Genomic DNA, 13,788 nt, shown 5'->3' with positions numbered 1-13,788 from the left:
CTATGGATATCATATTGAATGGTTTCCATTTTACATATCTGGAAACATATCTGGCCCAGCTGGGACAGTGGGCATTCAGAGCTCCCAACAGCAGAACTACAGATAAATCCTCTTCTCTTCCTCCCATACTAGTGTCCTACCCACTAAGCTGTACTACTCAGTCTCAATTTGTGCTGAATGTATTACCAATATTTTTCATTTCAGTCTCTAGCTGACCTCTCTCAGTGAGGCTTCAGCCTGGAACCTTCCCTCTGGGCCTCAGGGGTATTTTAAACACTTACTGTTCTTAATGGATTACACTTTGTATCTGCCAGGTATGGGCTCAAACCTGATGAAAGAGGTTAAGGAGCACCTCAGTCCTTGCAAGTACAATCTCTAAGTCAGGCATCATCAGCCATAGAATAACTTTCCATAGATTTTTTTCTGCACAAAAGACACCTCCATACCAAAAATTATTCACTTATAAGGAACTTCACCATTTGATTGTCTCACATGCACAATCATGAGCTGTAAGAAAGAAGCAGGTTTTCTAAAACAGGTCAGAAGGCTTTTGTTATGTTTAAATTGCCTTCACAATTTATGCTGCAACAAGAACAGAAGGATTGCCAGTAAGAGTTTGTAAAAATAAATAAACCCAAACAAAAGTATATGATGGTCTACAAACAACAATTATTTTCAAGTATTTTGTTCCAAAAATAAACATCAAGTGTATCTCATTTTATTTTTTTAAATATCTTTAAATTTCCATTGTAGAAACAAAATTTCAATCAAACCTTAAATGGTTTTAATCCTCAACTAGAACCCTCAAAAGCTGTTATTCACTACATTTGTGGGCCAGCTCCTCTCAGGAAGTCACAGCCCCTGATATATGTACTGAGTTTATATCTAGTTGACTTGGAAAAGTAGGGAACTGTGACTCTTGCCTGCTTCTCTCTTTTTCATACAGGGCCAAGAGTCACTTGGCAATGCAGACTGAAGAACAGTTTCCAGTTCATGTGATCTACTTCCAGAGGTGAAGATTAGATTGTACTCCCTAGATTTGCTTTCTCCAAAAATGTTCTCAGATACTCTTCTATGAGAGTTGTGTTTCTACTTTGTGCAGATCCAAAAGTTATTTTAAAAAAGCAAATTAATTTATTGGTATCAATAGACTGGCTCCAAAGTAGTACCCAAACATTATTAAAATGTCCAGTTGTTTTTAAGACAACCTACACAGGAAAGTGAGAGAAGAACAGCAAAAATGTACAGAAATTCAAAAGACACAAATTAATAGACTTCTTTAGACTATTTTTAACATCTAATTTATTATTTTTTGCTTTTCTGTTTTAATTCTGTAGCCATCTTAGATCCATCTAATCAATACCAAAATTTTCAGCATGCAACCAAAAAGACTGTGAAGCTGAAATGGAAACTGCTTCTGTTCCTAAGACAGCTACTTCAAAGAGACTGATATCAGAAAGAATGACTCTAGAGCACCTAATGTCCTGGCTCTTAGTGCTCAACATGAATTCTACTTACCTCTAAACTGCAACGTGCCTGGTGACTGAACACTTTTCCCAGTGATCAGTCAGCCAAAGCATTAAACTGTCATAAGCAATATGGCCATAATCAGTCCCTGTTTCAGTGTTTTTTTCTGATGTCAGAATAATTTAGATGCCCAGATATCTGAAGCAGCTGTGCCAATGAATATGTGAGCAGAGAAAAACACAGCTGCTTTGCAATTCAGGAGCACTGTCCTGGGTTTTCTTAAACATCTGGTAAATCAGATGTTCCTTTAAGACCAAGAGTGATAGGTACCAAACTTTTATCTTGCCTTTATGCTGGTGGAGAGAAGCTTAACACAGTTTCTGAGAGCCTCATATCCCTAGTCAAGCCTCATTGCACGGAAAACACCTACTTCTGTGTCAAGGAAACACTTGTCAACAATATTAGTGCTCACTTAAAGACTGTGTTGTGTTTGTGTGATTATTTCAGTGGAGATGGCCTTTACCTTAAAAAGTATCTCACTGAAACTTTTAACATGAATCCAGATACACAGGTAAGCTTGTTCCATCAACAGCAGCACTGACTGCAGTGACTTTAGTGACACAAACACATTTCTACCTTTAGAACTGCACCTGTACAAAGGTGGGAAGTGCCACTTTATCTGAGCAAGTCAGAACAGGACAGTTGGAGAATTTGAAGGAGAAAGTTCCCCTGGGATTTCTAATGGTCCCTTCCTGCATGGTTCTGTCTCATAATCACTGTCCCTTTTTGGCCAGGGATTAATGCCCTCTCTGAACTGATCACCTTGCAGAGTAACCACATTCATTGGCATCAGTGAGAAATATTATCAGTTTTAGGAAAAAGTTTCTCATTAATTCACAAGGGTTTTGGGTCAGGCTTCCACCTCATCCCTTCAACCTGGCTAAAGGAGTCTCAAGTGAGCAAGTTTCACTGTGGAGAGCTGTCTCTATACCATTAGGGCCAACTGAAAGAAAAACACAGTATGTTCTAAAAATGTGCATGATAAACACAGTATAAAACTGATTTAAAAGCAATATTAAACAAATAAGACCTAATAACTGATGTAAATAAAGCTTGAGACTTTCTGTATAATGCCAGGAAGCTCCAAATAAAGGGTGTTGGGTTCATGCCCTTCTAAATCATTACAGTTTCCACAGAAAATATCAGCCTCCTTGAGGTTCTTAGGTTAGGGAGATTTATAGTGATAACAATAGCAGTAGTTTATTTGAGACAGTTAATCAAAATTCTAGCACTTATAAGCCCTCTGTGAACACTACAGATTTAAGAAATTGAACATTAAATATTCAAAAGTAAGCTTGCAATCTACACAAGTACAGTAAGTTTCAGTTATGTGTTTCATTATACTGGTGCCTTATTGCTTTTAAGGGGTTTACAACTTGGCTGTAATTATCCACTGTGGGGTAAAATTTGGCATAAAATAACTCTTTTCCATTTCTATTTCCAAAGAAAGTTACTTGCTCTCTGCTGGCACTGCATTCCTTGCACATGCAACACTCAGCAAGAGTTTTTGGGTGTGCAAAAAAAAGTAGGTTAGGTCTCTGATTTTGTGGCTTTTAAAAATAGCTTTCATGCACCCAAACCATATTGTACCTTTATTCACTCATCTTCCATTAATTTAGCCTTCAATTTGGGTTCATGGACATAGCAAAAATACATGTAATTTGTTTATGAACCAAGTGAAATTATATATATAATTACATCAACCACAATGGCCTTATTTTCACCAGAAAAGTCAAATTTCCAGCAGGATAACAGGAAAACATGGTGACGGCATTAAAATCCACCAGTGAAAAAATGTCATCACTTCTGCTTCCCCACACTGTGCCAGAGACTTCTTGTGTGTCCCCCAGAGAAAGAGGTACCTCAGCACTTCCAACAGCAAAATGGAGCAACAGTAGTTTCCCACCTTGGGATCACTCTGAAAATTCACAGCTCTCTGACAGTTTGCCAAAGTCCCCAAATAAGGAAATAAATACAGTTATGGTCTGGTTCTACACCTTTGAGTCAAGGGGGATGCCAGCCTCAAATGTTCTCATCCTTGTGCTCAGCAGCTCCTTCCAGCACTGTGGTTTGCAGTTCAGTCTGGGATGCTTCCCTACAAACCAAATCACTGAACTCACACTCTCAGAGTCTGGCTCTCCATTCCTTGGGCTTTTTTTCCCCAGGAATGGTACTAAGTCTGCCGCACCCACAGATGCACCCAGCCAGGACAGCAAGGGGAGAAGAAGCTCTGCAGGCAGCCTGTTGAAGAAGATGGTTGAATCCTGAGTAAGAGGGTGCAGTTCACCAAAATTCTCCTTTTTTCCATGGTATAGTGAAGGTGAAAAACCCAACACATGCTGTTAAGAAAGCAATCTGCAGTCCCTGGGTAGCAAATGATGATGATGATGATGATAATAATAATAGTAGTAATAATAATAATAATAATAATAATAATAATAATAATAATAATGTGCTTATGTAAACAAGCAAATTAAACTCCAGTGGGATTTCAGTGCTTAGAGTTTTGCGGGAAGATTCTTTTCCTGGATAAAATGCAAAGGAATGATTATAACTTCTAGGCTTGCACATGTGTTCAATGTCTTTGGAGGTAAAAACTCCAAATCTCCAATATAAGCCTGTGAGGAGTAGAAAAGAAATGCAAACGTCAGTATTCAGACATCATTTAGAAGACAAAGGAGAAGTAACTTTCAACATTCAACTCCAAGTAATTCTATGCTTTAGCAAGTTTCCTGGCCTTTCTCTTGCTCCATTATTGTTCTGTTCAGTTGTGCCTTAAGTTTTGCCTTATGTCTTGAGGGATATAAGACATATATATGTATCTGTACACACGTATCTGTCTGTAGACATCTACTCTATCCTGAATACAAAAGCGTAATAAGTATGATTCCTTTTTTTTTTCATTTTAAATTTGAATTCTCCAGATACAGGTTTCTGTATTTAAAGTTGTCAGATACTTTATAGAGATATGCCACTTTAAAGTTGCATTAATTTCTTACAATCCAACCTCTTGTAGCTATAATTTTTACCTTTGTGTAATAAACTCCAATCAAATCAGGGTAAGTTGCAACTCCAGAAAAACAAGGTAATTTGACAAAACTTTTCTGTCTAGGTTGAGTCCAGGCTCACCAGGTCCCTGAAGTAGGAAAGCATAAAGTATAAATGGAATAAAACCCTAGGGGGTCAAAATACAAAACAAAACCTCTTTTGGATTTCGTTCCTTTATGCTCCACAGTGTTTAATCCCAGAGAACCAATAAATGCAGATGGAGCACAAAAAATATGAACTCACCTTAATGTTGCATTTTTTTATAACTTCCACTAATCCAAACGTTTGCTTCACAAGTCATGTGTAAGAAAGAGTTTGCATGGTTTATATTCCCAGGATCCCATTATAGTAAAGCTCAAAAACAGTTCACTCAAGTATTAGTAAAACTGAAAGGTAAAAAAAATCCAGATTCTCAGCTGATAATAAATCACTTCATGTCAAGCAAAAAAAATTCTGACCTCTGCTGTCCAGCATTACTCATTAAAACAAGAACTAGAGAAATAAATATAGTTAATAGAGTATTGATAGAAATATAAATTTCTGCTTGCTATCTAAAGGCAGATGGCACAATGAAGAGAGCACATCAGATTACTAAGTCTGCCTCCATACAGAAGAAAACTTGTGCATTGGAACCTTACTACCCATTGCTCTCTCTACCATTCCCTTGCAATAGAATTTTGTAAGCTAAGCCAGCTTGGTGTCAGAGAGATTTATCTGGTGTATGATCCTTTTGTATAATTATTTAGTTATTACTCCTATAATGCACAGCATTATCTGGAATAAGTTTGCACTACAGTGGTGAACCTCCAAAGTAGCTTATGTTTCTTCTTATAATCCCACACTCAACCTAACTCCCTTGTGAGATCTGAGAGGAATATTATTCATCCTACAGACAGAAAAGAGAAAAAGAAAGAGAGAAAGAGAGAAAGAGAGAAAGAGAGAAAGAGAGAAAGAGAGAGAGAGAGAGAGAGAGAGAGAGAGAGAAAGAAAGAAAGAAAGAAAGAAAGAAAGAAAGAAAGAAAGAAAGAAAGAAAGAAAGAGAGTCCAACATTTCACAGAGAATCAGTAAGACAGCAAGAAGCTGAACTCAAATTGTAAAACCCAGACAGTGCCTCAGTACCATGAACAATACAACACATTTCAGTCCCATCCAATCTTCTGAGAATGTTTGCCCAAGATGCAAGGTTGTAAGTTGCTGTGGAGGAGATACAGAAAAAACTGACCAAATAATTTTTTAAAAAATTCTCTTTTGGTCTCCTTTTTAGACAAGTGTTAACAAACAGAACCACAAACAACTCTTTCAAAGCCTCTTTGTTAGAACTGAACCTGCTGGAACATAGCACATATTCAGGTCCCTTGCTTTGATTTATTCCTACTGCATTACCAGAAAGAGAAAATAATGAAAGCTGCTACGTGGCATTTGCATTTTGGCATGTAGGAATCCTCCTAAAATAAAAATCCAGACAGACATCTAGAAATGGAATATGCCAACAAAACAGCACAAGTGAATGAGAGATCTTCTTATTACAGTCCCCCTCATGTTTTCAATAACTTAGTTTTCAACTTTCTTGATCCTTTTCATGCAAACTTCTCACTACTTCTTCAATTTCAGACTTCCATACTGCACAGAATCTCATTTTGTAGGCTAAAAAGATAGAACAAAACTTCTAGGTTTTCAACAAACACCAGTGAGAAAAAGAATGAGACAGCTACTCCTATGAATGGCACAAACGCCATTTTTAGTAAGTAAGGTTAAGCTTTTAGGTCAAGATTAAAATTGCTTTTCAATTAAAGTCATATTATTAACTTCAGTAGATCTACACCTACATGTAGTAATAACAATAGATTCCTGTGACTGCAAGATCAAGCTTATCGTAATAAAGAGTTTATAGAAAACTCAAAAATTAACACAGACAAAGGTACAATGTTATTTTAAAGAAATCAGAGGTGATTCATCACAGTTCCATGCATAGAAACTGTGTTTTGGAAGACAAAGTTTTGATTCTTACATCACATCCCATGCTTCCACAGAACAAACAGTTCTTACTAAATCCATTAACTGGCATGTTTGGAGACCTGGAGCTTCCGTGGGTCACAACTGGAACCATTGGAAAACTCTAAGTTTCTTTAAAGATATGTACTGCAACTTTAAGTAACTCCTATTGGTAATCAAAAAATATTTTTAAATCCCACTTCTTACAAACTCAGATCTAGTTTAACTCCTACATTCAACTATGCAAGCTAAAATCTTTAATAGTGACTTCCAAAATTATCACCCCACACAAAAAAAATGCCAAACAAAACAAAAACAAAACCTTACCAAGCTCCTATTGTGGCTGTAGGATTATTTACACATGGAAGTAATACAAATATACAAGCATTTATAAAGTCTTGAGCAATATTATCTTTAGACCTGGCTTTTATTTGCAAATAAGGTATGCATTTTAAACCTAACAATGACTAAATACAGAGGTGATGACATTAAAAATCCACTCAGTGAGACTTCCTGCATATAACAAAACACTTCAAATCTAATTTTCAGCAATTTAAGAACTAATTTTTAGTGCTGTTGTGTTGTAATTCAATATAATTTACAGAGGTCAAATATGCATCCATAGCAATAGAGGAGAATGTCCAGAATGCAATAGCTCCATAAAACCAAACCATCACATGTATCCAAGAAGAAGAATCCATTTGCTTTTACCCTTCTTCCTCTGCTGCACCGAAGAACAGGGTCTAAATTTCTTCTCTTCAAGACAGCAGGAGCTGTGAAACTCTTAGCCCCCTAAAGGACTGGCTCACACAAAACCACACTGAATTGCTTCCTCAGCAGCTGTTCCTACATCTTGATGTGGTGAGAGGTCGCTCAGAAAGAGGTACCACATCTATGTGGAAACACTGACATTAAAAAGCCTCCTAAGCAGACAGGTACTAAGACTGGCTCTATCACACTAACACCTGCAGTATGCACCATGCTACACCACCCATAAAAACCTGGATGCATCACAAAGAATAGGAAAAAGGTAAGCGACGCAGCAGTTGATTCTTTCTTGTGTCACTGAAAGTAATGGTGAGCGTATCTGAAAAAACTATTTGTCTAAACTAGGTGAGATTAATAGATACAGGTGAGTTTAGGCATTGGCCATAATTAAGAAAAATCAGCTCACTACCACTTAACTTTGAATGAAAGGTGCAGTCTGAAGTTTTCCGGCCAGAGATTGTCTGAATTGGCTTTACACTTTCAGGTTATTTGTTTTAACTTTATGAACAGTCTTTTAAACAACGAGAGAGAAGGGTCTTCCTAAACACAACACCATGGGGAAGCCGCCGTGGTTCCTCTCTGAAATGATAAGCTCTGAGCTGGGAAGCCACAGGGAAAAAAGCAAAAGGAAAACGAATGTGAATTTTAAAGGGGGAATAGACGTCTCTTCTACGAGGCCCTTGCAGAGGGAAGAGTGAAACGAGACCAGGCTGTCACTGCTTTCGTAATTGCAAAGGTGCTGCCTCAAAGGGGGGAAAACTTCCATTAGCAACTTTCTCTGAAACATCTAAAAAAAGCAGCGCCAAGGGCTCGTCCTCCCCTTACGTGTAATCCATCTGATAATGTCTAAAATCTATTACCAACAACTTTAAACACCGCTGAAGAGAGAGGGCTTTTCTGAGCGAGGGTCAAAGACGAACGCTTTGGAAACTCAACAAGGCTCAGCCGCAGGGAGAGAGGGGAAGGCGCAGGGAGACGGGACAGAGTCAACAAGTGTGGGGCCGGGTTTGCTTGGCCGGCTGGTGTTTCCCAAGGGCACGGCGGCCGGCGGGCCGGGCCGCGGCGGGGGGAGCCGGGGCGGGGGAGCCGCAGCGCTCCCGGCCGGGAGAAGCGCTCGGGCCCGGCCGGGCGAGCGGGGCCGGACTGCCGCGGCGGCTCCCCGGGAGCCCCGGGAGGGGCAGCGGGGTTCGCTCCCGGCCTCCTCGGGCTCGTACCGGGCTGTCTGCCTGGGCCTCGGCCGCTTCCCCCCGGTGCGAGACCCACCATCGCTCCCCGGCCTCCGCCGGCTTTCACCCCGTGATACCGCACCGCGAGCACGGAACTGCGCCGGCGAGGCCGGCCCTGCTCCCTGGGGAGCTGGGCACCATCGCTCCCTTGTCCCTCTCCTTTCCCTCTCCAGCGGCGCAGAGTGAACAAACGCGCCGCCGTCTACCTGTGCAACACCTCCGCAACACATTTTATTTACACGGAATTAGCTCGGGGCATTGTACATTATATACAGATATTTTCCCCCTCCAACAAGGCAGATCTTGTGCAAGATTAGTAGCATCCTCTGGAGCGTATCCGACAGTCCACGGGAAAAGTCCCCCCCACTTAGAAGTATCAGCTGTCAGAGTCCAAGTCACTTTTCCCGTCCTCTTGTCTCTTCTCCGGTGACGTTTTAGACGCTTTATTCCACTTTTGTGCGTTTTCTGATTCCTCCGAAGACGATCGCTTTTGCCTCCTCCACTTCGCCCGGCGGTTTTTGAACCAAACCTGTTACGTTAAGAAATTAAATTATTAGAGGTAAAAATAAAAATAAAACTATGCAAACCCGCAGTTGACCTCAGCCGCGCAGGAGCCCTGCCGGGGCCGGTGTGCGGCGGCCGCGCTCGGACAGACGGAGGCGAGAGTGGGACCGGCCGGGCGCTTTCAGGAGGCACAGCCGCCTGCCGACAATCCCTCACAGCCCTGTGACAGGCTCGGCCGGCCGCCCCAAGGAAGGGCACTTGGAAAGAATAAAAAACTTTCCCTCTGTCCCCACAAAGCGGTCGCTCTCCCTCCGCCGGCAGAGCCGGGCTGGAGCCGCACCGCGATACATCCGGTTCGGCCGCGTTTGAGGGCGAATGGGTGAGGGTTGAAGAAGGAAAAAGAAAGCAAAGTACCTCCACTTTTTCCTCTCTTAAGTGCACCCTTCTGGCCAGCTGTTCCCTCGTGCCCACGTCTGGGTATTTCGTTTCCTGGAAGAGGTTTTCCAGCGCTTCCAGCTGCTCGTCAGTGAAGATAGTCCGGTGCCGCCTTTTTCGCCTGCAGTGCAGCTGGTTCAGTAACTGCAGCTCCGTCCGGGACAAAGTGCCCACGTTCATGTAGGGCAACATCTGATGGGGAACAGGGGACATCAGGACTGACCCAGTGCCCTCGTAACCTACGGACAGACAGACGAGTCGACGATAGGCTTTGCATGAGATGGCTGCTTCCCCCCACTCCTGTCCCGTCCCGTCCCGTCCCGAAAATGCCCCCTCCCGCCGCCCAGCCGCTCTCCTGCGGCCCGCCAGCTCCCCGCCACCCGCTCCGGCCCCGGGCTGCGGGAACAAAGGGGCCCGTCCGCCCCGTCCCGTCCCGTCCCGTCCCGTCCCACGGGGGCCGCCTTACCTGCGGGGGGGACGCAGGAGCACTGCTGCGCGCCCAGGGGCGGCACGGCCCCGCAGCACGAAGGGCCCACGGGGGACGCCGGCACATGCAGCTGCCCGTAGTAGTAGTTGTTGTAGCCGAGCCGAGATCCAGTGACGGCCGGCGGCAGCGCGGAGGCGGGAGCCACCGCCCGGGAGTAAAATCCGCCGTAGTCGGAGGCGCTGCCGTAGAGCGAGTCCCCGTGGAGGCTGGGGAAGACGACGGGCGCGGCGCTCGGGGGCAGCAGCACCGAGTCCTTGCAGCGAGGTCTGGCCGCCAGGATATTGTCGATGCTGAACATGCTCACAGGCATGCCCCAAACCGTGCGGGGCAGGGCGGCGGGGACCGGCCGGGGGAGGGAGGGAGGAGGGCGGGAGGGAGGGTAGGTGGTGGCTGGGAAGGGGGGGGGGAAAGAGGCTGGAAGGACACGAAATCGAAACTTTTCGGATAAATTTTAAAAAGGGATCGGAGCGAAAAGAAAAGAGCCTTTTCCGAGGGCAGCTTGCGGGCAGAGTGTGCGTGTGTGTCTGTGCGCGCGTGTGCGGTGTGTGTGCGTGTGCGCAGGATCCACCCCTGGAACTTTCCCCCCTCAACTCTCGCCTGTTTACTGATCTCAACCCAGAGGGCTGCTCGGAGTATAATCCATCTGAACCTCTTCCCTTTTTTATACCCAGGCGACGTCATCCTGGATTTAGTTCCTGGTAATATGCAGATGACAAACAAAACCAGATTTGATTTTTTTTTTCTCCCCTTTTTTGGTGGGGAAGAGGTGGGGGTTACACAAAGGAGTGAAAGCAGCCCGAGTCTGTGTATTGAGAATTAATGAAATTAACGTAATCCTTTCCATTAGTGGGCTTTTTAGAAAGGCCCCAGATTTAGGCTTGATCTCTGCTGCACCGGCTAATTGCCCGGGTTAATCTTATTAATGCCATTGTGTAGAAGTGGTTAGCAGCTCCTAGTCTTGTCTATTATGCGCCTACTTTGGTCGTGTTAGTTCACATTAGTGGGTGCGATTTCCTCTGTCTAAGGCTCAGATTCATTATTTATGCTTCGAACTGCTTAAGAAGCACTTTAAAAAAAAAATAAACTGCCACATAAACATGCAACGCCCCCCCACTCCAAGTGTTTCTGTAGCACGATTTGAATCTTGCGTCCCCGGCTCGGAGGACTGAGCGGGCATTGAAGACTATCTGTTTCTCTGATTCAAGGTTTATGCAGTGAAGCAACAACGCCTTCACTGAGTAACTGAACTATTTTTTTTTTTTCATTATTCTCCTAGGTCACCCGGCGGAACAAGGACACATGAGTATTGTAAACTTCTATCTCTACGTTTTCTTTCTTTCTTTTTTTTTTTTTTTTCCCTTTTTTTAACAGATTCAGACAGGTATCACTTTTTATTTTTAAAATAAGCCAAGAGACGCAAAAGTTAAAGACCATTGCCATCTCAAATCCCCGGGTGTGGTAGGTATTCCAATTTGCTTCTGATCTATCTTGGTGCCTATTTCTTTTCCTTTCAATATTTAATTATCTAACTTAGAAAACAAAGACCATAAAGTTGCAATGATGCAGAGAACTTTATATTTTGCATGTTCCGTGAATTTTTAAATGGAGAAATTTTAAATCCCTAAAACTCTTCCTATTAAGAGGTTTGGCTCTCCTGGTAGCTGGCTCTTGTGATTTGCAGAATACTTCGTCTGTCACGACTGTCCCTGGGAATCCACAGGAGGTGAACTGAATAAGATTAGACTATTTACCCCATCAACTCTCCATCAAAGAAGGTAGGAAATTGTACGCATGAAATGAAAACAAGCCATTAGAATCCGTTTACGAGGAACACATTATTTTTCCTCAGCAAAGAATATCCTCGTTAGCGCTTACTCGCACGTTATCTTTAGCCTTCCTTTCCTCGATATTCCAGGATTTAAAGCCGCACCTGAGAAAGATCTGAAACGTATTTATAGAGAAAGACTTGTATAAGCGTTTAAAAAAGGATTACAAAAATAAATTCTCGCTTTATTGATACATCACAATGTAATTAATTAGCTGCATCGGTTTTTACTTCAATTTATCTGTCTAACCATTTCTCTACGCCTTTGGCATTTAGACCTGAACTTCGCGCATGTTTTTCAAATTTGATGGAAAATGAAACTATTTGACAGAGGGTTAGGCGGGTTTTTGGTTAGATTTGAGTAAATTTTTCTCTGTTGATATTTTGAGAGTTTTCTTTATTTTTTGTTTGTTTGTGGGTGGGCTCGTAGAGGGAGTTTCTGTTTGTTGGGATTTTTTGGTCAGTAATTCCCTGAGTGCAGCCGGTCACGCTGCATGCAGAGCAGCGCCTGCTTAATGCCGCCATCGGGATGCTCCTTCACGTCCTCAGCGGCTCCGCAGCAATGCGCGACAGCTTCCCTCGGGTGGCCTGCGCACCCCCGGCGGGGAGCGGGGCTCCGGGCGAGCCGGGCTGGGGATCCCCGGGAGAGCCAGGCCCGAGGGGAGGCCGGCAGCGGGGCCACGGCCCGCTCTGCTCCGGCCGGAGAGGAGCATCCCGCGGGCGCCCCGGGGCTCGGGGCGGGCGCTGCGCTCAGCCCGGGACTGTCCCCTCGGGGACAAACCGGGTGACCCTCGGAGCGCCGCTCCTGCGGGGGCTCCAGGTGGGGCCGACTGCTCGGGTGTTCAGCATCCCTTGCGTCAGGGCTTCATGTCCGCGCCTGTCTGGCTTCTCCCAGGTGAAGGCAGCGCGGCGGGACACGAGTGGGCACCGGAGGAGCCGCGGCGCTGGCGGAGCACACACCGCCCGGGCCGGGCGGGCGCTCTGCTTCCCAAAGAGTTTTTTGCTTCCCTGACGGATGATGCTACAACGTTTACCTTTATTCCTAACTTAGAAATTATATTTTTCGAATAACTTTGTCCCCCCAGTGGGGAAGGTTTCTTTTATTTTGTTTTGTTTTGTTTTCGTCTGTGTCGTTTTGCCGTGAGACCCACGGTTTTGATACCCGCTTCGCAAAACCTGCTCTCGGAGTTTCTCATTTGCCATGCGCTCTTCGCTAACCTGGCAAACGGAAAATTGTGTTAAACAAACAATCAGTTGTCACACAATGTCGGGGTGAAATTGTAATAACAAATGAAACACAAGCAAATTGTGCTGCATAGTGTTGCTAAGCAATTGTTTGTTACGGGAGGGTGGTCACAGCATGGGTTGAAAGAGGGATCTAAAGAGGAGCATAGCACTGGGCAGAGCAAGCTGTTAGGTATGAAACACAGTAAACACGGCGCTGATTTTCAGTATTATTACCCAAACACGATTTCATACAAAGCAATCACCATACACAAGTCTATGAAAATGCGCTTGTTGAGAAATCGGACTTTTTTTTTTTTAAATTTAATATATTAAAGAACAATTCCGGGGATGCAAAACGCACCCAGCGCCTTCTCGGCGGAGTCTTTGACCGGCCGGAGCGGCACCGGGACTGCCGGCCCGGAGGGGTCCGGGACGCCGCAGCCCAGCCCGGCCCGGCCGGCCGGGGCTCGCCGTGGGCAGCGGGTCCGGCTGCGGCTCCCGCCCCAGCGAGGGGGAACGAGGGGGGAACCGGGGGCTCGGGGATGACCGGCTGCGAAACGGCGCTTCGCGGCACATCTCTCACTTCGAAATGCCATCACCCTGCAGCGTTCGCCACGTTTGTTTCAAATTGATTGCATCATTGCTTCACCAGGAAGAAAAGTATAAAAGTCATACAATGCGAAATTAGCGTCATTTGTTCCCAGAATAAACTTATCTTGAACTGATTAGGAGAGTCAGTCATTATAAA

At 44.3% G+C, this 13,788-nt stretch overlaps 1 protein-coding gene across 1 annotated transcript; it reads right to left on the bottom strand.

The window, feature by feature from the left end:
- Nucleotides 1-8,867: 8,867 nt before the first annotated feature.
- GSC (goosecoid homeobox) lies at nucleotides 8,868-10,298 on the bottom strand (the record flags this gene model as incomplete). The annotated part of the gene is made up of 3 exons (XM_084207965.1): nucleotides 8,868-9,091; nucleotides 9,481-9,740; nucleotides 9,968-10,298. 3 exons carry the CDS (start codon nucleotides 10,296-10,298, stop codon nucleotides 8,939-8,941), a joined length of 744 nt encoding a protein of 247 aa, XP_084064091.1. The 3' UTR covers nucleotides 8,868-8,938.
- Nucleotides 10,299-13,788: the final 3,490 nt, after the last annotated feature.

The sequence above is a fragment of the Fringilla coelebs genome (assembly GCF_963513975.1).
Source record: "Fringilla coelebs genome assembly, chromosome: 6".
Taxonomy (NCBI): domain Eukaryota; kingdom Metazoa; phylum Chordata; class Aves; order Passeriformes; family Fringillidae; genus Fringilla; species Fringilla coelebs.
Note: the sequence above shows the minus strand (reverse complement) of the source record. Positions and strands in the feature narration are given on the sequence as shown.